Source organism: Callorhinchus milii, unplaced genomic scaffold (genome assembly GCF_018977255.1).
Source record: "Callorhinchus milii isolate IMCB2004 unplaced genomic scaffold, IMCB_Cmil_1.0 Scaffold26, whole genome shotgun sequence".
NCBI lineage: Eukaryota > Metazoa > Chordata > Chondrichthyes > Chimaeriformes > Callorhinchidae > Callorhinchus > Callorhinchus milii.
The window spans coordinates 263,180-286,751 of record NW_024704767.1 but is presented as its reverse complement, the minus strand read 5'-3'; the positions used below and the strand labels follow the sequence as shown (position 1 = coordinate 286,751).

Sequence of the window (23,572 nt, the reverse complement as noted above, 5' to 3'; positions counted from 1 at the left end):
ATTTTGTTCTAAGTTCCCTGAGAAGCCTTATTATTTTCCCAGTCACGAGAAATAGTTTTGGTCAAAGCAAAAATAGCCAGACTTCCCAGCACTTGGGAAGGAGGAGCAAACTTGCATCGTCCGATTTAATGTGTGAGGATTGAGTGTAAAAGCAGGAACTTTACGTGTCTTTTAGCTGCAATACTTGTCCATTTATTTATTTTCTTGTCATCTTGTGTATTATAGGTGAATAAAAGTGAACGCTCTCCACTACACGATAGGATCAAAGGTTAAGAAGAAAAATCCCCACTAATTTATACAATCACCATGACCACTCTCCACCCCTTGTTCATTTGATCTCACTACTGTAGTCTAATCACCGATCACTATGCTAATGGAGAGGTGGGCTGCGAGGGTGTGGGGTGGGGACATGAGTGTGTATGTGTGTGTGAGAGGGGAAGAGTTGAAGAAAAGGGGTTGTAGTGTGTGTGTGTGAGGGGGGTGGCTTGTGTGTTTGAGGGGTGGGAGAGAGTCAGAACATCAGCCCATTGACTAAAATCATTAATTAGCGAAACTCGTGATCACAAGTCATCTGAGTTGGGAATCTCAAGACATTCACTGTGCTGAAAGGTGGGCGAGATGAGAAAGCAGTTCAGTCAGTGGGTTTTTGTGCAAATGCGAGGAATTTCTTTCTAGTGTATCTGGTGGTGATGTAAACAGTTTTACGGCTGTTTGAGTTGTTGTCTCACACAGAGTGTAAAACACAGCCCTCAAAGCTTTGCGGTCTATGATGAATACAGCCACGCATTCGCAAACCAGGAGAAGGCAGATCGCAGTGGTCTGTTATGTGGGAGCGACTTGCCTGGTTCTGTGCGGGATCAGCTATCTCGCCTGTCAAACTGCATCCCTCAACCTGCAGAGGACAGACCGAGTGCGACGAGCCTTATCAACAGGTTGGTGTCTTGTTTGATTCCATTCTTTAACAGATAACACAGCTTGCTCTGCTGGTGGGGGGAAAAGGAAGGGGAAGAGAGAGAAACACACACACACACACCTCCATATAAACAGTGTTAGTTCAGCTTAATAGGCTGTTAGGCACGCCAATGTTGGGCAGTTTACTGTATTTACCCTCAAGCAAATTGTGACAGATCTGAGGATGGAAATCTCTCATGGTTTTGGCCTTGACACCCGCTGCCTTTAACATCGAAGATCGGGCAGAATTGTGGAAAATTCTTAAGTTCGATCTTAAATTGGAAGCCGCAGTTCTTGGAGAGATCCGTGTAAAAACTGGCATCGGAATTAAGACAGAATGGGTGATTATTATCTCGGGACACAGTATATAGTTTGGGACATGATACGTGGATGTGACTGCCAGGATGGTGGAAGGCGAACTGGATGGACCTTGGTCTTCTTTTGTCGAGCAATTCGTATGTTTTTATGTTCCCAAACTTCTGCACACCATTAAATTTTACGCAATGGACTTAAGACTGAAACCGTGTGAAATTTCAGACTTCAGATATAAACTTATTTTTACACATGTCCAGGTCCCAGTCTTGATCACATTTAATTTCCTTTCTCTCTCTTTTGCTTTAAGCAAACAACGGATCCAATTGCGTCCAGGCGCCCTCTTCCGAATTCCCCGGAGGATTTTTTACACAGGAGGAAAGAAAAGAGGGAGGGATAGTCATTCACATCATCATCACTCTCTACATGCTCATAGCTGTAGATATAGTTTGTGAAGATTACTTTATACCTTCCTTGGAAGTCATCAGCGAACGTAAGTGTGGAGGATTGTTTGAGACAAAACAATTTCACTGTTTTATAAACTTCGTACAGATGTTGTTAATAAGTTGCTGAACACTGACTGTGAGAAGAGATTTCAGGTAAATAAATAAATTGGCGATAGATGCCAAATTCTTTGAACAGTGTTTAGAACACCCTTTGGAACTCCATCCCACAGGCTCTTTGCTTTACTCCCTCCTTTGCCTTCTTCAAGGCACGATTCAAGACCCTCCTTTTTGTCCACACCTTCAGCTGCCTTCCTACCTCTCTGCCCTCCCTCATCCCAACCCTGCCCCCCCACCCTCGGGTCCTGATCCCCGTCTGTTCAGCGCCTTGGGACGTCCTCCCAGCATGAAAGGCGCTTTACAAATGTAATTTGGTTGTTGTTGTTACAAACATATATTTATACATAGTGAAAGCAAACGGTGTTACAAAATAACAACTTAAGCATTTCAATGATTTTACTTTACAGGATCCTTAATCTAGTATTATTATGATTTAAATTCATTCACTAATTAAAAAGAATGTAAACTACAGCCTGGTTTGGCAGGTAGGTCTTTCAGCTCTGAGTTGAAAGGTTGTGGGTTCAAGCCCCACGTCGGGACTTTGAACTCACTTAAGTCTAGGCTGACACTGCAACACAGTGCTGGGGTCTGCCGAATTGCTGGAGGTGCTGTCCTTCAACTGAGGCATTAAACCCAGATCCGATCTGCCTGTTCAGATGAACATTAAGGCACTACTCAAAAAAAGCGAGAAGAGAGTTTCTTTCTTGGCCAACAATCCTCCGGGTAAAATTGATTATTCACTTCATGGTTGTTAGCGGGACATTTCTGTGTGCAAATTGACTGCTGGATTTGCCTATAAAATACAGTCACTTTACAGTGAATCCTGATGTAAAAGGCACTGTATCAAATGCAAACATCAAATTATTATTAACTTGGGAGATTTCATTAGCATGTAATTGGTTGCTTATATTTTTATTTGTGTGGGACATCATGGGATCTTAAATGATAGCCTGTTGTAAATATCACAAATCACTTTCCACTGTTTTGCATTCCCACAGTTCTCACACAACATTATACAGAGGGATTCCAGATGAGTGTTACTGCTTGGAAATCTGAGGATATTTATATTTGCTGCTTGGTGTCTTCTGACTGAATTTCAATAAAATGTACCTGGTTGAGATCATCATTCAAATGTCTGCCTCTTTGCATTAGCATTTGCACGATCAGTGTCCTGATCAAGTTAACTCACCGTGCAATAGAACTGCAATGGGACTGTCTTACCCACTGAAGCTGAGAGAGAGAGACTGAGGTCTGAAGAAGAGTCTGAGAGACTGAGGGAAAGGCTGTGTTTATCGTTTCTCAGCAATCCAGGGATCTCGTGTTTTTTTTTCAGGCAAACTCATGATTTTTTTAATGATCATCTCGTGATTTTTTCCAGTTAAAAGCACTTTCGCATCAGATGTGTTCAGTCATTGTTTTTTTAAAAATGTGATATTGTGAAGCAGAAAAGACAGAGTCTGTACTATCCTCAAGGCATCCTGCAGTAAGTGCAATGGTGTCAAAGCAGCCTGTTCTCCATTCCCTCCCTGTAGCCTCTTTAGTTGGGTATTAAGAGGTAAACTAACCTTGGCTCTGTTGGGGTGAAGGCAATGCTTAGACTTTGAAAGCCTGGTTGCGTTCAGGAACCCGTGATTGGGGAAATCATGAGTCGGAACCTTTATTCTAGCACTAGATGGATAATTTTGAATCGAGACGTAATTGCACCCTACTTTCAAGCTCTCCTTGGAGCTGAACTGGCTCTTAAGGTACATGTTTGGCAACGGCATGTCGAAATGGATCCAGCCCTCTGTAGCGGTCTCTGTAGTCCAGTTCCTGAACCGGGCGAGTCCGCGGTATTCCAGGGCACTGCTGATGACAGCACAGCCAAATGGGCGTATCAACAGGACCTGGAAGAACAGACCAGTCACTGAGGGCAGGGAGTCATCTCACTCAGCTCCTGTTAACCCTGCAATCCCAAACCCTAATGGTAGGGTGGTCCCAGCTGGACAAGTAGCTGGTACTTTCAAATCATTCTCCTGCAATCAGTCTGCTTGGGTGCTTGCGTAAAATTGACTTTTTTTTTTGCATCAACAAACTCACGATAAATACTGTATAGCAAGGACTCGGGAGATAATGTTTTTTGCAATGTTTGCTGATAAGTTTGCTAACACAAGAAAATAAAAATCCCAGTACAGTTTCATGGTGGTTGCACTGAAATAGTGCTCATTAGCATGCAATAAAGTGATGCTCTTCGCATTGTATGTTTAGGTCTCGGTCTCTCGCAGGATATTGCTGGGGCAACGTTTATGGCAGCTGGAAGTTCTGCACCTGAGCTTGTCACGGTGTTTCTAGGTAACACGGTCTTATTTTGTATTATAGTATGGGTTTTGCCCACACAATATTATAGTCAACTCACTTTACATTATGTTCTGTGAAGCGCTTTGAGACGTCTCAATGACGTGACAAGGCGCTATATCAAATGCAAGGATTATTATTATTATTATTATTCTCCAATGTGCTTGTGTTAGGAAATACCTGGATACATTGTATTAAATGTAATGGGTGGAAGGGTGGAACTTTTCGATTGACGTTGCACCAATTCTTTCCGTTGCAAGCAAGAGACCGGAAATCTACATACGTACGTGTTCAGCTCTTGTGCAAATGCAACGTGTTAATACTGAATCGGGAATTTTTCTTCATATAATAACGCAAAATTGTGGGAGCGTTCTTTGGAAAAAATCCTTCCGAAACGAGACGTAAGAGACGAGAGAAAAAAAACACACTTTCAAATGGTAGGATGTTTTGGAACCAGTCGGCTAAAAACATCTAGGACTCTTTTGTAAAATCCTGAAACAGTTTCCAATACAAATGTTTGCTGATCTAACAGCATGAACTGGTAATTCTCCTGGTTTGTGCGGAGAGCGCTAAGTTTGTGAGAAAGCTTTAAAAATAAAGTGCGCTCTCCAAAAAAATAACCTCGAGTTTTACACACTGAAGTAACTGCATTTGACACATCAACAATGCTGCCGTTGCATATTTTGTGTTGATAGCAGTGGTCGGCAATAATTCACTCTGTTTCTCTTTGTGTGTTTGTAGGAGTCTTTGTGACAAAGGGAGACATAGGAGTCAGTACGATTGTTGGCTCTGCTGTTTACAACTTGCTTGGGATCTCTGCGGCCTGTGGGTTATTAACAACCACGGTATGTAAACTCAAGTCTCAGTGGTGACGGATTTCGAGTTAGCAGTTTGGGTTTGGATTCCTGGGATCAGATTTTGCACCCATTTTCTGTCATACCTCCCAGTTGCTGGATCTTTCTTGGTGGGTATAGATTCTAGCTGTGCCTCGAAACTATCTCCATTTATTCAAGTGTTAAAGAGGCATTTGATACTGGTTTTATAATTATTATTTTTAAATTTTTATTTTAGTAAAAATCTGTTTTATAAATTCCTCCTTTACAATTAAAGTGTTGTATAAATGCCGCTGCGTAATGGAAGAGTCCTGTCCTCTCAGGGCTGAAATGATGGTTTTGTCCTTGCGGAAAAAGAATGTTAACTTTTGCAATAATGTAATGTGTTAACTTTTCCAGGTTTCCACATTAAAATGCTGGCCATTATTCAGAGACTGCGCAGCTTATGCTATCAGCATTGCGGCACTTATTGCTATTATTTTTGACAACATGATTTACTGGTAAGAATCCTAGACCCACCATGAAATATTGTAAAGAACGTTTATGTATCGTAATGCTATTCCTAATGTGTAGTAAACAAAGGTTAAGATTACACCGCAATCCTCACCTCTCTTACCTTACACAAAACATAGCTCCATCAATGAATATAAGGGGAACGAATCTAAAGAACTACGCTACTATGCTAATATACTATCCTGTCCTAAAATGTTACAACAGAAAACGGGTGAAAAAAAATCACACTTACCTGAGAATGAACACAGTATCCCTCACTATCATTTCTGTAGAGTTCAAGCCATGCTGTTTTTTTTATATGCAATGCACTGACCCTCCACCTGAGTAAACTTGATGATCGGAATACAAGAATTATTAGTCAATCCTATTTCAGTGTTGACTTGTTTTATTTTAGGTACGAGTCTGCCTCTTTACTGTTGATCTACGCGGTCTACATTCTGGTCTTGTGTTTTGACCTTCAAATAAGCCAGTATGTAGTGTGGAAGCTCAGCCCATGCTCTACCTGCTTGGTCCAATCCATGGAAGAACACAGTGAGCACCAGCCACTAATCGGTTGGAAAGACAAAAATGGCCCATTGGTCCATCGACGTTCTCGGTCAGACAGTGGTATCTTTCAGGAAGACTCAGACTATTCCCAGCTCTCTCTTAGTTTACATGGACTCTCAGAGATGACCGAAGGTAATATTAGTTCTATTTATTTTCGCAGAACAGAATGTGGGGGGAAGGGGAGAGGTATTGATTGTTCTAATGTATTTAGCAATATCTAGTGTTCATCAAGGGATGTTAGCACTGGGAAATCTACCACTGGTAGCTATGCTAACACTGCCCACTAACAAAAACTTGCAATTATATAGCGCCCTTCACTCCGGACAGTGTCTTGGAGCGCTTACTAACGATGATCTCATATTTGACAGATAATTTAATACAATAACACTAAAACTGTCTAATGGTAGCCGATTTAATGCTTTGGAGTTGCACGATTTGTATCACTTTCTTTCTGTAACAGATCAACCAAGCGTTTTCTCAATGCCTGAAGCAGACCTGAAGCGAATACTGTGGGTATTATCTCTTCCTATCACTGCGTTGCTATTCATAACCACGCCAGATTGTCGGAGGCAGAAGTGGAGAAGTTGGTTCATGCTTACGTTTTTCATGTGTGCTGTGTGGATTTCTGGATTTACATACGTGTTAGTTTGGATGGTAACCATAGTTGGTAAGAACCATTCAAAAATTATATGTGCACCTTCAAAATCACAATAGTTTTCTACTATCGTTTTCTCCAATGTAAAATCCAACCTCATCATTGCAGTACCCTTACTTCTTCAAAGTAAAGTGTGTTTGCAAGTAGCAAGAATCTGGTGCATAAATTGTACGTTCACAGCTTACTTCCTGGACTTTTGCATTCGGTGTTTAATTTGATCAGTGTTAAGCAGCTGGTCCTCGCTGAGTAAGATCATCCTTGGCATCAATAGGGTTAAACTTTAGGACACTTGTGTCTTTCGAGGTGTATCATAAGGAATGTTTGGCTCTGAGGGGAGCTGGAAGCACATTGGGAGTTTGGTATGGCATGTGATACCATGTGAAAGCATGTGATATCAACTAACTACACGCTGAAAATGAGATTATTGTGCATGGTCAGTGAAACAGGATTACACATCAGCCTCATCAAGTACAATTGACTTGTTACATAAATTAATTGCCAATAACGTAATTGCTGTATGAAAGTATCCTGTGGTCTCTTAAATGCTAAGCGTCTCTTGATAGAACTGTATGTTTAGCATTCTTAAATTAATTCAAAGGCTTTTTAATATCTCGGGTTATTAAATTGCATTTGCAGCGGTGCAGGGTCATTAAAATAATTTCCTTCAGCATATCCTCTTACGAGACTTTTTGACTGTAACACAGGAGAAACCTTGGGCATTCCTGATGCAGTGATGGGCCTTACCCTGTTGGCAGCGGGAACCAGTATACCAGACACCATTGCCAGTGTACTTGTTGCCAGAGAAGGTACCACATTATACAATATTTAGTTATGTGCAAAATGTGTGCTTGTGAGATGTCCTCCCGCCGTGAAAGATGCTACAGAAATATAAATGGCATCTACTGATCTACTAACATAATAATTGCATTTAATATAGCACCTTGTCTTGTTGCGACGTATCAAACCACTTCACACAATATACTGTAGTGAATTGACTATGTGTGAAATGCATGCTCTAAATTGCAGATACAGTAAATGCTTTGATAGCATTGTAATTAATACACAATTTATTTTCCAGGAAAGGGAGATATGGCCATGTCAAATGCTGTAGGATCCAACGTATTTGATATGCTTTGTCTGGGTTTACCCTGGTTTATTCAGACTGTATTTGTTGACACAACAGCCCCAGCAGAAGTGATCAGCAGCAGCTTGACATACACAACTACTTCTCTTCTACTTTCTATTCTTTTCATATTTGTGGCTATTCATATTAATGGTTGGAAACTGGATAAGAAATTAGGTGCAATATGTCTTGTGGTTTATTTGATTTTTCTTACTTTCTCAATTTTAAGTGAACTAGGAATTCTAGGTAAGGTTTCATCCAGGATTTGCAATTAACCAACTACAGAAATCATGTCATTTAAGGTGAGGTGTGAAACCAAAAATGAACAGTTTAGTTAGAATATTTTCAGAACAAACATCAATTTGGGCAAAAGATTTTTTTTAAAAATGGACACTAGAATTTATGAGAAAGAGCTACATCAACTAGACTCACACCATCGTTGTGGTACTCCAAGGCAGTCTCTTCCCCTTACACTCAAACTCACTTGGGTCTTAAATTCTAAGTGATGGTGCTAAAGTGGTGCTAAATGGGGAGTATTAAACTGCACCTTAATGGAGTGGGAGAATTGAAATGAAGGTAAAGAACACAGTATTAAAGATAGAAGCCAAATACTTCCTAATATCGACCATAATTCCAAAGGTTCCCATTATTGCTACCCACAACAAATTTGACTGTGAATTTATAATGGTGCACAACTGCCAGAGTCTGTTAAAATTCTGGTTGGCTTCAACCACAACACATTGTGCCACTGTTGGCTGCTAATTAACTGGAATTTCCTACTAAATCTTTGCACTTAACATCATTTGGATATCATCACCACCGTGTCTGTGCTGTATTTTCCATTCAAGATCTGTAACTGCAAACTTTTAAAAAGGTACTGTATTGTGTAAGCTTAACAAAATGTGCACTTATTTAAAATATATTAAAACCACTATCCAACCCAAAGAACTATGATGTCAATTAAAGTAAACTCAAACCTAAGAACGCAGAGTATTTTCTTCTGAAGTGTTCACCTACACATTTAAATGAGGTTGTACTAAATTAGAATGTACATCAGTAAAAGTAAGATTTACATATATTTGTTTATTTTTGCTCCCTTTCCCCCTTGGAAAGAATCTGTTGTGAACCTGAACTTTGGGAGAAAGAGAGGGCAGGTGCAGAAAGGTGGCTGACAGTATGGTGAAATAGATTGACCTTAAGGAACCATTTAATTAGTCTTAAACAGGAACAATTATCTCCCAAAACAAATATATTTAAGGCCTATCAGTTAAGTCGATCAGGGTGATAGCACTGCAATTAGTCCAGTAATTTTCCTACCCATTAATTTTAAGTGGTTATAGAAAAACCTACTAAATGGCAAATAAAGTTGATGTTTTTTTAACAAAAGAAAAAGCATGGCAAAAATTCGACAACATTTTATTAAAAAACGTTTATCCATTCAAACAGAACAATGACCACTAAGGTGTTGTCTGAAATACTATAAAAAAAATCTGACATTTTGATAACAGAAATTACATAACCATACACAAACTATCTCCATATCCAATTACAAAGGCTGGTGGTCCTTGAAATTACATTAGAGCTCACACAATAGGTAAGCTACACTAAGCTGTGGGAAATCAGTTTGGTAAAAATGAAAAGCAGAATCAAGCTAATCAGACATGCTGTATATTACTGTACATCACTGACTTTAATTTACGCATTGCGATCCAAGCGCACATCTATCTCTCGCCCAGTGATCTTGGTGCCGTTCATCAATCTGCAGGCTTTCTCTGCTGCTTCTGGGGTGTCAAAGAGCACCGTTCCACAACCCTTGGACATGCCGTTTTCCATTTTTATTTCAGCAAACATTACGTGGCCTGTCGGATAACAGATCCAAAGATTAAGTTTGTCACATTACAAGTCAGAAGTTTAGGTAAAGGGATTAGATTGATTGAACACTCACCACATTGGCTGAACTTTTCCTTTAGCTTCTGCCATGGTAGATCATATGGAAGCTGAAAACAACAGTATTTGTAATTAGTATTGTGGTGAATTACTCCTGGGTAAAATTTTCCAACAAATTGATACTTACATTTCTTGCAAAAATTTGGCAGCCCCGAAAGCCACTTCCACGTTCTCTCAATCCGCTTCCCATTGAACCGGTGTTTAAATTTCCAAATCCACGATCCATATCCATATTCCTGTCGAGACCAACTCCCATTCCCGATCCCATTCGGTCAAGGTTGGAACCCATGCGATCCATACCCATTCCCATGACTCCTCCCATGCTATTCATACCAGCCATCCCACCACCTGTCAGACACAAAACAGGGCTGCCATTCACCTTTTAAACACGGTAGCATTTCAAACCTAAAAGCTTATTTCTGGATCTTCAGATATGAATCAATATTGCATTCAATCGTGCTTGTATCCTTCCAGTAAAGGCACTAATAATAAATAATAACCTCATGCAAATATCCTAGAGGAAGTTTAAAGATAACAATGTGAAATTAAGTTGGATTAGACAGTATGAAATTGATGCGGTGGTTGGGAAGAGGAAAGGGGAAAAAGTAGAGGGAGCATTACTTAGCTACTCTTGCTGTTTTATGCTCAAATCCCACTGGAAATGGATAACACCAATGTTGACAAAAGCAATTGCCAATTTATAAACATAAGTGTAACAAAAAATGGATACACATTGAGGTGGGTAACCTACCCATTCCTGATCCTATCGGGCCCATGCTAGTTGTTGCCATTCCACCGCCAAGGTTTCCTCCAAGACCTCCACCCATTCCACCTCCTAACCGGGAAGAAAAAGCATATTATTTTCTAAATACATACTTAATGAAATTCACACGCCCAACAGAATTTTGCAAGTTAGCAATTTGGTTGTCAAAAACAAAATGCAAGTAGTATGGTATGTTTACATACAGGGGAATTGTTGCCCTTATTCTTTTAAAACGGGTGCAACTAAACGTCTCTTAAAACAAACTTCACCGGGCAAGTTAAGAGTGTCTAACAAGATTACAGAATATCAGAGATGTTCCCTTACCCATTCCTCCAAATGACTCTCCAAAACCCCGGTTCATTCCCATGTCATTTCTACCGAAATCCCGATCAAAGCTGCCACCCATGGCACCAGACCCCATTCCTGGGCGGTACATATCTACAATGATAAAGGGCAACATTCCTTGAATAGCTGAAGCTTTAAACCAAACAACGTAGCTGGTAAGATATTAGGTAAGATATTAGGTAAGATATTAGGTGAGGGTTATGGGGAAATGTTACATTTGTAGCATAAACAAGAACCTTTGAGTTTCTTTTACTAGGGTAGAAATACAAATATTATGTAGAAAATGCTATGCTAATCTTGTCAATGTTATGAAGGCTAACGGAATTACTGAATACCACTAACGTTGTGGCTTGGAAATCAAGGTTGACCAGCCCTACCCTTTACAATTATTGCCATGAGATACACATTTGACATTCAGTTACAAATAAAACCTTGACTTAACACTACCACTAAGAGGGCATTCAAGTATACAAATTAGCATTGAAATCATTTGAAATTACAACTTCAGAATTTAAGACATTTGAAAATGTAACCTTAATACTTATTTATGAATTAATAACTAATCCACTAATTAAAAATTATGAACTTACCTCCCATGTTGCTTCCCATGCCACCCACACTGCTGCCTGTTGCTCCAAATCCACTCATGTTGCTACCCATTCCTCCCATATTTCCACCCATGTTTCCCATTCCTCCAGCTAGGTTTCCTCTAAAATCATCAATAGGACCCATACCTACAATGATAAATGAAAGTAATCAAAATAAAAACAATCCTTGCATTTGATATAGCGCCATATGGCATTAAGAAGTCTCATAGCACTTCATAGGAACGACTGTAAAGTGTAGCATGTGTATTTTGTAAGTGAATGCAGCAGCCAATTTGCTCAAAGCAATATCCCACAAAACAGTAATGAATTGAATATCAATTTTAATTTACCAATAAACAAGTGTTAAAAACTGTTAGTTTACCTCCCATTCGGCCCATGTTTCCTATGCCGCTCATGCTGCCACCACCGTAGCCTCCCATGTTATTCATGGCATCCATGCCACTGCCAAAGCCACTGGGACCGCTCATTCCTGAGAGAAGAAGAAAACCCGCATTAGAAATAAAGTTCACAATTTGATACTTAGATATTGTTCAGCAGAGATATTGAACTTACCTCCTCCACCCATTCTATTCATTCCTCCAAAGACTGGCCCATCCATTCCAATCCCTGGGACAAATAAATGCAGTGATTCAGCATCAACAATACATTTGTATAGCGCCTTTAATGTCGGGAGGACGTCCCAAGGTGCTGTATGTACTTAGAACATGTCCTCCATTAAATTACATAAAAAATATTTTATACCACAGTAATAATCTTTGCATTTGATATAGCACTTTTCAAGTCTTCTAGATATCTCAAAGCACTTCACAAATCTTTTTTAAAAAGCCTGCACCTAATATTGCTTGCCACATTTCTAGAGCTAAATACCTAAAATCAGACACCTCATTCAGAATCTTATTAAAAAACACATTTAGAATGTCGTACCTCCAGATCCCATGTTTCCCATTCCACTATTCATTTGGTTCGCAGCTATTGGTTGGCCACCAGGTCCAAGTCCCATTCCAATACCTGCAAGTCCACCTGAAATTAACCAAAATACAAGTTAGTAAAAGCCTTTGAATGTTACTTTTATTTACATTCTAAACTATTTAATTATAAATATTTATTGTTACCATATAAAACCATACTAAATCATGTCTAGCATACTTACGAGGCAATTGTTGCGACTTGCTCTCCAAAACTCGGTAATCATCATGTGGAACAGATTTATCATCCTTTAATGGGGGGGGGGGGGGAAAGAGAGAGAAAAAAAGCTGTTGGCAGAACAAAGCAATTGTCAAATTTTACCAGATCAGCTTTGCTACAAAGAAATCAAAAACTTACCATCTTCACATGCATTGGCCTGTCAAACAAAAGCTGCCCATTGAACATTGCTGTAAACAAGTTAAGAAAAATTCAACAAGATGGGTAAAATTTCAGTCCACGTGATAGGTAGCCCATTGAAGGCTGGTTTTGCTCTAGAATCAACTCTAACTAGCAGTTATTTTGATTGAGGAAAAAAAAAATGAAAACTACCAAAAATCTTGTCATCCCTGGAAGCAATTTAAAAATTTCCTTAAATAAACAGTTTTTCACTGTTGTGCAGCAATATACAGTTTCTATTTCAAAAGAATTACATGTTTTGTAGCCATTAAGATAATTTGCGTCCTGTAATTAGAGGTAAAAAGATACAGATAGCTTGAACTGCTTCAATGGACTGGTCAAAAGTCACTGTTCCTATTCCACGGCTCTTGCCATCTTTATCTTCTTTGATATCTGCACGCTTTACTACTCCAGCCATGCAGAAAACCTCTTTCAGCTTCTTCCAACCAACTTTGAAGTCCAGCTGAAATAAGAGTTTCACAGAATAACACAATTTTCTTTCAATTTTTTGATGGAAAAAAAAACAAGCAGAAAGGGGGGAGGGGAGAAAAGACTTACATTGGCAACAAACACGGTTGTCCCAAGTCTGCCACCTTGTAGAGCAGTGATGACCTCCGATGGGATATTTGGGTTATTGACTATATTTGGTGGCAAATTGACAATTGGAGAACCCATATCTAGCCCCAGAACACCAGGGTATGAACCACGTTGCATAGCCCTGCGTGCATGTTCTCCATCAGGATCCTACAATATAAAAATGTTCTTAATCAAAAGCTACAATGAAAAGATTGCACATAGTTTAATTATTCTGGTTCAATTTTGAGACTTAACATATCAATTTTAGAGTAATCCAGCTCCCTGTATACAACAGTCTACAAAGCTAAGCGAGATCCAATCTCACTTGTGCTGTTAACTGATAACACCTGAGGTGGCAGTGGTGCACTACAATGGGCTCTTTTGTTTCAGGGAAACACCTTAGCAAACGAGGGCCCGGTTTTCAAGTGATCTTTACCCAAAGTGGATATGTTGCATATCAGGTGAGAACCAGTCTCAACTGTCATGTCACCTGTAATCATTGATGTAGCTTCACCTTAGCACGAGTCAACACCTTCAAAAGAGGGGAGGGGGCATAAGTGCTCTGAAACATTTCAACATGGAGGGCTCTGAATAATTGCAAGGTGTTGTTAACCATGGCAATCAATTAATCAGATATCATCACAATCACCAAATAATTTCTAAACCAAACATGAAGCTGAAAGTCAGAGGTGATTTTATATACCAGGCAACACACAAGTGATTAAAAATTGTTTATGCCCAGTCCTGTGCCTAAAGAAGCCAAGATACTGGGAAAAGCTACCTTCTCAGGTACTTGACCAACAGTACAATATAACTTAATGGTAAGACTGCAAGGGATGTTCCAAAACAGTAAATGCAACTGTGCAATCAGAAAGTAGCAGCTTTGAATGTTTGAGGGATTTGTGCTAGGAACTAATACAATAACTAATCTGTACAAAGTGCAATTCCAGAAGCTTCCCTTTATTAAGGGACAGATAAATCAATCACTACCCACCTCCTTTATGGTAAGTGGTCTTCCACTAAGATCAAACTTATTCATAATATCCATAGCTTTGTTGACAAAGTCTTCAGTTTTGAATTCCACAACACTGAAAAAGGTTTTAAAGAGAGAATGCGACATAATTTAAACACAACTTTAAACCTGAATTACTCTCACAAATTATCAATGACAAATAGATTAGAATCGAGTGCCCTCCCCCCACGAACCAATGAATTGGATATGAGCCGATGAAAATAAAATACAAGTTTATTCTCCCCCATTGACTTTGAACACTGTACTACAGAGCACCCCTCCCACACGCTACATTAAACTTATTTCAACAAAAATGCTGTTATATACAAATCAATCCTTGTGAATGCACTGTAATTAGGAATCCTTAATTTAATTATTGTAAAATATCAAGACAATTATTGTCATCTGCAGTGTTTCAGAATATTCCAGAAACATTTGGGAGCATCTTATTCAATTCCGTTCTAAAGCCTAATTCACACATTACAAGTAAGCTGCAATGTTAATAATTTATATGTGACACTAAAATGACAAAGAGTTACTTACCCACATCCCTAAAGCCACAGATGACAGCCAATGGAGGGGAAGAAAATAAAACAGAACACAGTTATTTCACAAGCTTCAAGTCTAAATATTACTACAGCATGGAACAATAAAGTTCACGTAAATATGGACATTTTTGCATATAACAAGCCCTTGATGCAGCTACCTCCTGTATTTTACAGTTACTTTTCCATGAAAGCAAGCAATACAATAGTTACAACTTGTTTACAGTAACACCAGTCCAAACAAGAACTTGGAAATATCCACTCAAACTGCAGTTAACCCTTTCTTAATACCAGACAACACAACCAAACTCCAGCCTACTGCAGAGTTGGCAATGAATACAAAAGCAACCTAGCTAACAAACACCTTAATTGTTACCTGTGCAAAACAATAAGTAAAAAATAAAACTGCTGAGGACCTTATGAACCCCCAAGCAGAATTGTCCCACTTACCCTTGACTTTCCTTCAGCATCCTTAAAGAGTTCCACGTATGTTACCTCACCAACTACATGATATACAGAGGGGAGATACCAAAAACAATGCATTTAAAAGACCACACACTTACTTCACTGATGTCCCTTACACAACCAAATGCAAGGATTATAACTCTACAGAGGAACAAACCATTATTCACCAACAATCAACACCAGACCAGTACACCTCCTAATAAAATTACAATACAATTTTTAAAAAAGTCAAAAATCAACATTGTTCCAAAGATTTGTCACTTGTATCATCCAAATCAGATCCAGACAACATTTACCATCATATAGCAGCTAGTTATCAAATTTGGCCTGTATGATATAGTTGGTGAACAAATAAAACATTGTTTACTACCGGTTAACAATCCGACATTACTAAATCAAATCATATTTTCCATCTATGCCAACTGTGTGGCAATCAAAATACTGTACACTGTTTTAAGGTGACCAAGATTACACCCCTAAATGTGTAGTCACAAATACATAACACAGCAATGAAAATGCTTATGGCACAACACACAAAAGCAATAATTCTGCCAGATCATGGCATAAAAATCTAAATCCAAATCCAAGACATTGAGCTTCACAATTAAACTTTGAGTCACCTTACAACAGATGCAGGAAACAAAAGTAACAAGTATTGAGCTTAATACAAAATCATTTTAAACTCGTTGATTGGCAATTGTGAAATAACAGTCAGAAAAAAAACTGTACTTGGAACCAAAGTCCAACTTACTTAAAAAAGCGACGAAGGAAAAACTTTCAGTTTTCTATAACTTGAAAAGGGTCAGCAATTTCTCTTCTAAAAACAATTTCCTTAAACAATAAAACCTTACAAAGCCATTTGATCCATTAGAATTTTTTTTAACTCTATACATTTTGGAATTGCAAAATTACAATGCACAAGGATGAGATACCACTTCCATCATCATCTATCCAAAGGCCTGAACAAAACCCGCCATTATTCAATTGGCTGCAAAAACAGAACAAATCCTTATTAGGAAGACCATTAGATTATTTTTATACTGGCTCATGAATGCCTACATCAAGCACTACATTTGTCAGTCTCAAATCTATTTTGGTCATTATTTACCTATTTGTATGCAATATCATACATTACATTGAAAGGATTTTGAAAATATGTCTGAAGTTTCAATTCTATGTTCATAAATAACAATTATGTGTTCCAAGAAAATTTATGAAACACTTGGAATCATATATGATTTCCCTGCATAGCTGCATTATTCGGTTGTTTTCTGAACTTACAATTACCTACCATAGGTGTAATCTTCAATCCTGGGGCACAGTTCAACTCCACATACAAATCCCTTTCATTTTTCAAGGGAAAATACTGATTGTCTAGGGGAAAATATTGATTGTCCAGTGCCTTGGGACGTCCTCCCAATGTGAAAGGCGCTATACAAATGTAATTTTGTTATTGAAAACACCAGGACATCCTTTTAAGGACAATGTATCAGGCTTTTATCAAGTGTTCTTCCCAAGAGCTGTACGAAACACCTCAATGTGTGGTACATTTTCAACTGTTGTTCTGGAAGCAGTAATGTCAAGTGTTGAATAAGGACGTGCAGTTAATGAAATGATTGCAAAATGCATTAGGTCAGAAAGAAGTGAAGGATTAGGAGAGGAAGGTTTTGCACATGAAGCTAAATTATACTAAACAAAAGATTACAACCATGATTGCTAACCTCAACTTACTTTCTCACTTGTCCTCCCGATATGAAAGATGCTATACAAATGTAATTTTGTTGTTGGTGAAATCCACACACAATTGATCTATAACCAGGGAATGCAATTTCTGCAGATATGGTCCAAAGAACTGAAGTATGATCAGCTTGAATCATTCCATCAAGTCAGATCAATATTTAAAACCATACATAATGCTCTTGGTAGATGGCTCTCACACAAGCACGTGTCTCTGCATTAGTGTAAAGTGTCTCATAAAAGTGCCAAAAAAGAGATAAAATGTGTTTGAGGTGTTGGAACAGCAGCAGATATAAAATGCCTACTTCAATAAAAATAGTTTAGAAATAGGTGTAGAAATGTATTGCACCTATAGGAATGAAATACATCGAAATGGGAAATAAGTTTACATGCAAAGAAGGTTAAATGTCTGTGGTTGTCAAAGTGACCTTTTTCAACAATGACTTTGGCACGGTAATTTATGAGATAAATGATTCAAAATGTATATCTTTCAGATAAGATAAGACCACATCCGTTGTTTTCCACCAAGAATGAAGCTCACTGATTTTGGTTAGAAACAAGTCCAAGTTTTAGTTATCAGTAAGTGATTTGGAGCACAAAACCCTTTCAGCATTAAATTTGGGCTTCATATCAATGTTAATTATACAACAAATGACACTTGTGTAGTGCCCTTCATGTCGGAAAGACATCTCAGGGCACTGGACAGTCAGGGGGTTTTGGACTCAAGCTGGGAGTTGGGGTCAGGAGGAATGGCGGGCAGGGGGTGTAGGGGTGGGAGGGTGGCCAAAGGGGCGATCAAAGAGGAATGTCTTTAAATGGGACTTGAAGGAGGCAAGAGAGGGAGTGAGGCGGAGGGATTACGGGATAGAGTTCAAGAGTGCGGGGACAGAGATATTGAATGCCCGACCACCAATGGTGGGGAAGGAAGTGCAGGGGACCTGAATCGGGCCGGTGTCCACCAGGTGGAGTCAGCAGACAAGCTGATATGGGGTTAGGAAGTTGGAGAGGTATGGGGAGCAAGACCGTGGAGTGCTTTGAAGGTGAGAATGACGGTTTTACTCGATTCTCTGAGGGATGGGGAGCCAATGGAGCCAGGAAAGAACGGGGATGATTGGTCCATATATCTTAAGAACAGAGTTTATAAAGTAAACTTGAAATAAACCAGGCTTAAAAAAACGACATGAATTTGGTAAAGACAATTGCCTGGGGTAATGAATTAGCCTACAGTTTAAAATTCCATCTTAACCTAGACCACTGATCTCAAAGCAGTGTGCTAAAATGACCAGCACAGCAACATCAGTATGCAACTAGTTGGCTGGAATATCTGTTTTAAAACAGTGGACAAAACTAGCAACCAGTCCTATTTGTATTTGAAAGCTTTCTAATTGTAGATATTGGATAATGCCAGTGCTCCACCACTAAAAATGGACACACCATTTGAAATTTATGTAACACCATCAATGAGTGAAAGATCATCTGTTCCTTTATGTGTTGAGGTTTACTGGATAATAAGTGGCGTGTTTTCCTTAACTAGTAAGACCAGAGAAATAATATCCTACCTGGGTCTTGTGATAATACTGGAGAAAAGTATCTAACACTATATGACAGGTTATTCATGCAGCAGGGGTTAACCCATGTTAAGCATATCCAATACTATTAGAAATTCAAGGGCAGTTGGTGTCAATCAGATGTTGCAGCTACGCCCACATAATTTGAGTCCATCCAAGAGAATATTTCTACCAGCAGAAAGAGCACATCTATATCTCCCAAACATTATTCATGGTATGAAACTTTTTAAAGGGACATGGTGTTCATGGTGTTTCTCCTTCCCTCACAGGATAACAATTGTTTGTATGCAGAGTTGAACAAATACTGTAATTCTTTTAGCACAAAATATTGCCAAAATTTCAAACAAGCTAACAGAACTTGTTTTGCCATCTACTCATTTCATGTAGGACAACATAAATATACATTTTAAAGCTCAGTTACAAGTTTGAAGAGTGTAGTCATCAGACTGCATTTTAAAAAAAGTTGCTGTATAGAAGGAACCATTTGTTTTTTGCCTTTTCAATTCTATCAAGCTTTTCAATTTTTGCGTTTCATTAGAAATTCTGGGTTTACGTTTGCTTACCAGTGACCAAATTTTTTTGTTTTGAAAATGACAAAAACTACAAGAATTTGAATTTTAGATATCTGGAAAGCAGTTAAAGGCTGCTTTCATCAGGTTACCTTTTTCTCGCATAAGGTCTTTAATTGCTTGCCACTTCATGTCATACGGAATGTTGCTAATAAAAACTCGGTTACGATTATAGCCCTTCTTGTCTCCATTCGCAGTCTTTTCTTTTGAGTATGGATGAAATCTATTAGATTTCTTGATTCCTATGGACTTTTCCTTCAGACTTGAAGTCTCCTCTTTTGAAGACTCATCCTCTTCACTATACATTAAAGAAAAATACATTAATTAGCCTTCAGATGCTACTAATCATTCACCCCAAAACTCTCATGAAGCAAAATAGATTGCCACAAAACTCACAAAACAGAAGATTCTCAGAATAAAGCCGAGTTATCTAACTCCAGCACATTATTTATGCAATTTTTTCACAAATCACAATTTTAAATGGCACACTACTAAATGATGCAAAGCACTTTATACTATACAGCAATGTTACCAAAATGAAGACAGAAATGTTGGAATCAAACAAAAAAATAGAATTTGCTAAAAATGCAAACAGATCAATCAGTATCTTTAGTCATATAAGCAAAATTTACCCCCCCTCCAACAATCCAAGGCAAACTGGCAATGAGGAGAAAATAAAGTGCATAAACGTACAACATCTAGCAGAAAAATTCAGCAGTATTTTCTACTTCACTATTAATATTTAATATCACTATAAAATGTATTCCCTCCTTTGTATTGCAGTAACAGCTCAAGCATTTGCTCAAGTTTGTCTATGAAGCTCAGATGGAAAATTAGACAATTTAGTAGTACATTAAATCGACTGAGAAAACGTCATTGCAATTCCTTCTCCCATACACCCAAGCAGACACATTTTGCTCATAAATGTAGATTGACTTTACTTTGGCAAACAAAGACAAATTAGATGTCCACTTAAATATAATGACTTCGAATCCATAAATCTTTTCCAATCAGTCTCAATCATACAATCAAGTACTTTTTTTAAAAAAAAATGAAGGATTTAGCAATTTAAATGCACATAAAGGAAATGACTACACCTTAATCCTAAACTTTACCAACAAACTATTCAATCTTCCCAGCATTCGTCTGAATTAATTGCAGCTTTGCAACTTAACACCACATAACATTGCTTGAATATTAAAACAGTATGATTACAAATACAAACATGATCAAAAACTAGCAATTCATTAAGAAACTCACATCAGACACAATGGGTATACAGAATCGAGCTTCAGCAAAATGAAGCCATTCAGATCACCATGCAATACTATAACCCTATTTCCGTTTCTTTTCCAGTTTTACATTTTTATTGTAAACTATTTATGCAATTTCCTTTAGATGTCACAATATGCTAATAACGAAACATTTTCCATACTAGCTTCATAGACTGGCTTTCCTCATTGCAATCCACAAAACGTTGCACCTGTTACAATAACCATGCAATAGCTGAGATTTAAATATATTTATAAGCCCCGAGCCATAAATCAACACACAAGACCCATCGGTCTTGTATTCACCACTCCAAACTTGAAGGTCTTGATGCTGTAACTCACACGAGAGGCCATTTTCACGTGCAAGACCGAACACTTATCAACGGGCCATTTCATCACGGAGCTCATAATCGCTGAAGCCCTCATCTAACATCCACATGAAGTGCACTTTCCTTCGGGGAGGGTGTCGATGAATAATCAGGGTTGGAAATCCCATCTTAGTTTCCTTTACCAGGGCCCCCCCCCCCCCCAAGCGCAGTCTGGTTGGAATTGTAGTACCCAAACCGAGATGATCTCAATCGGGGGGTGTGTGTGTGTGTGCAGCGTAATAAGGGAAAGCTTCGCTCCAAGCAGTGCAGTGCAGTGTGTGCGCCCGAACTCCGGGGCAAAGCAAACGTTTCACTTCCACTTCAAAAAAAACACACACACACACACCACCACCAGAAACTCGCGAGCAAAGCCTTTTGAAACGGTCGAAAGAAAAAAGCGGCCATCTCCTGTCCGGGCTTCCTCGCTTAAATGGCCGTCAGGCGATGTTTGAGGGCCCGGCGGGAAAACAAAGGGACCTTCCCGGAGAATTCACAAAGGGCCGGAGGAGCCCCCAAGAGCCTTTGTATCTTCTTGTTACCTCCCAAGGATAGTCAGAAATTGCATCATAAGGAGAAGGAGGAGGAGGAGGGGCGGTCGACCGACTGAAAACAACAAATCCCAACCCCACACACCGACGAAATTTCAACCTACCATTTTGATGTGGGGAAGAAAATGGGGGGTACGGAGCGGGGTGGGGTGGGGGGGGGGGGGGAGAAATATTGGCAGTTGAAGCCGCTCAATTAGGGTTGGCGGGCGGGTGTGTGGGGGAGGAGGAGGAGGAGGCGGCGGCTGAAGAAGGCGCAATCCAAACACGGCAACCAAGTGATTTCTACACACGTGGAGGAATTTAAAAATGCGACGAGTGAGGAGCGAGGCGAACCCTCTCCAGGCGCGGGGAGAGAGAGGGGGGAGAGAGAGAGAGAGAGAAAGAAAGGCCTCTCTCCCTCCCTCCCTCCCTCAGCTGCGGCCTACCGCCACAGGCCACCCTCGCGCACATTACGCAACGGCACAGGAGAGGGACATTTCCTCTCTCCCCCTCCCCCACCCCCTCACACACACATACACACCACACACACACACACATTAAAACACAAAGGTCGGGTTTCATTACATTTTCAAGTGAGCCTCGTTTCCTTCCCCTTTAAGGTTTTCAACGGCTTCCACCTGTTGCTGCTCGTCGCTGAGCTCGGCCATTTGCAGTCAAACGGGGGGAGAGGGTGAGGGGGCGGGCGGGGAAGGGGGAGAAATCGGTTCGGTCGGGTCCGGGTCCGGTCCGCGCCGCTAACGGAATAAGCGCTCGAGCTCCGTCCTCGCCACGGGGCCTCCCGCTCACAACCCAGGGCGCGCGGCACTTCCCTTTGACGGCGCACCCAGCAAGTCTCGCGAGGGGACAGGGACGGCGGCGCTGGGCGGGCGACGCGTGGTCGGGCGGCCATCTTGGTGAAGGAGGCGAAGCCGGGCGTCGCGTTACTGGTCAAGACCGTTAGCGGCAGCGTCATCGCATTTTAATAGACGTCTCGGAGGCATTCGTATATTATACACTGTGAAGTGAACGGATTGGACGTCGTGTGGGTCCGCGTTACGTTGAAATTAATTAAAAATCTCAAAACAGTTCACTATTCCTGGGGGGGGGGGGGCGGGAAGCTGCTTTCTCCTGAACACTGAGGTGGCTGCAATGCGATGTCCTAATCGCCCCCCAAAATAGAGTCAATCCGCTTCTTATACAATATATTCTGTTAAGCGCTTTTGAGGCACCATATCAAATGCGAGACTTATGGTTGATGGGAGTCAACCTTCCCTGGTGCATTCACCGGTCACCGCCAGCAACAGCCCCAGCGCCGCACTGGAGTGTCAGCCTGGACTACGTGAGTGCCAAGTCCCAATTTGTGGGTTGAAGGACTCACCGAGGCGACTCCCACCAATTGACCCAAACTAAAGGGATCTGGATATCAGTTGCGGTGTGTGTGTGTGTCTCTCTCTCTCTCTCTCTGCCTCTGAATTCCTCTAATTATCTGGATGGAACCTCTCCACCGGACTCAGTTGGCTAACTTCACCCATGTGTGCCGTAGAAATTGCCACGGAACAGCCTCCCGACTTGACTGCCTCAGTGCAATTTGTTGCGCTGACTTATCAGCAGACAATAAGCGCGCGCGAGAGAGAGAGAGAGAGAGTCCGAACGTAATTCATCTACTGTCAAGAGGAGGAGAAAAAAAAGCTTAGATTTTCGACAGCACTTAACGTATTCAGCCCGAGTGCTTTATATTGTTCACTTCAAAGCGTAAGGGACTCGATTCTTTTGAGAGAGAGAGAGAAAAAAAAACTGCATTCACTAAAGCAGGCTGGAGGCACGTACCTCACTCTCACTCCCCATGGCAGCAGTTCCATACTTTATAAAGCGATTTAGGGTGGGAGGAAGGGGCCGGGGAGAGGGAGGAAGGGGCCGGGGAGAGGGAGGGAGGGAGGGAGGGAGGGGGTGAGAGGGAGAGAGGGAGGGGAAGAGATAATAAAAATGCTCGGCTCCCAATGAACGATAGCTGAATGCCTCGGGAGTGCGTGGCTCTAACGGGCTTCCCTCGCTCCCAATAACGACGGGCGGGTGGGGTGG

General features: G+C 40.3%; 2 protein-coding genes across 3 annotated transcripts; one reads left to right on the top strand and one right to left on the bottom strand.

Annotated features, from left to right (window-relative positions):
* The first annotated feature begins 769 nt into the window (after nucleotides 1-769).
* slc24a5 (solute carrier family 24 member 5) lies at nucleotides 770-9,002 on the top strand. Its single transcript, XM_007909697.2, has 10 exons — nucleotides 770-932; nucleotides 1,574-1,756; nucleotides 4,074-4,157; nucleotides 4,902-5,005; nucleotides 5,393-5,493; nucleotides 5,901-6,184; nucleotides 6,513-6,719; nucleotides 7,412-7,513; nucleotides 7,786-8,076; nucleotides 8,944-9,002. Exons 1-10 carry the CDS (start codon nucleotides 770-772, stop codon nucleotides 9,000-9,002), a joined length of 1,578 nt encoding a protein of 525 aa, XP_007907888.2.
* Nucleotides 9,003-9,230: 228 nt separating this feature from the next.
* Nucleotides 9,231-23,395, bottom strand: myef2 (myelin expression factor 2). Of its 2 annotated transcripts, none has more exons than XM_007905975.2 (18): nucleotides 23,321-23,395; nucleotides 19,420-19,625; nucleotides 15,439-15,491; nucleotides 14,987-14,994; nucleotides 14,426-14,519; nucleotides 13,414-13,599; nucleotides 13,165-13,318; nucleotides 12,817-12,866; nucleotides 12,644-12,707; nucleotides 12,418-12,513; nucleotides 12,046-12,099; nucleotides 11,855-11,962; nucleotides 11,476-11,619; nucleotides 10,865-10,978; nucleotides 10,529-10,612; nucleotides 9,905-10,125; nucleotides 9,776-9,827; nucleotides 9,231-9,689 (listed from the first exon to the last, which is right to left on the bottom strand). In XM_007905975.2, exons 1-18 carry the CDS (start codon nucleotides 23,350-23,352, stop codon nucleotides 9,526-9,528), a joined length of 1,884 nt encoding a protein of 627 aa, XP_007904166.1. In that variant the 5' UTR covers nucleotides 23,353-23,395; the 3' UTR covers nucleotides 9,231-9,525. The 2 variants fall into 2 exon arrangements, with proteins under 2 accessions (XP_007904166.1, XP_007904156.1); XM_007905965.2 differs by lacking the exon at nucleotides 23,321-23,395 and adding an exon at nucleotides 22,079-22,279.
* Between the last annotated feature and the right edge of the window lie 177 nt (nucleotides 23,396-23,572).

Coding starts and splice junctions, on each gene's coding strand:
- slc24a5 (XM_007909697.2), top strand. CDS start 770: ATGAATACAGCCACGCATTCGCAAACCAGGAGAAGGCAGATCGCAGTG. Junction 5,494..5,900: donor TTTGACAACATGATTTACTG/GTAAGAATCCTA, acceptor GTTTTATTTTAG/GTACGAGTCTGCCTCTTTAC. Junction 7,514..7,785: donor TGTACTTGTTGCCAGAGAAG/GTACCACATTAT, acceptor TTTATTTTCCAG/GAAAGGGAGATATGGCCATG.
- myef2 (XM_007905965.2), bottom strand. CDS start 22,161: ATGGCCGAGCTCAGCGACGAGCAGCAACAGGTGGAAGCCGTTGAAAAC. Junction 12,100..12,417: donor GGGAAACATGGGATCTGGAG/GTACGACATTCT, acceptor TATTTGTCCCAG/GGATTGGAATGGATGGGCCA. Junction 11,963..12,045: donor GAATAGAATGGGTGGAGGAG/GTAAGTTCAATA, acceptor TTCTTCTCTCAG/GAATGAGCGGTCCCAGTGGC.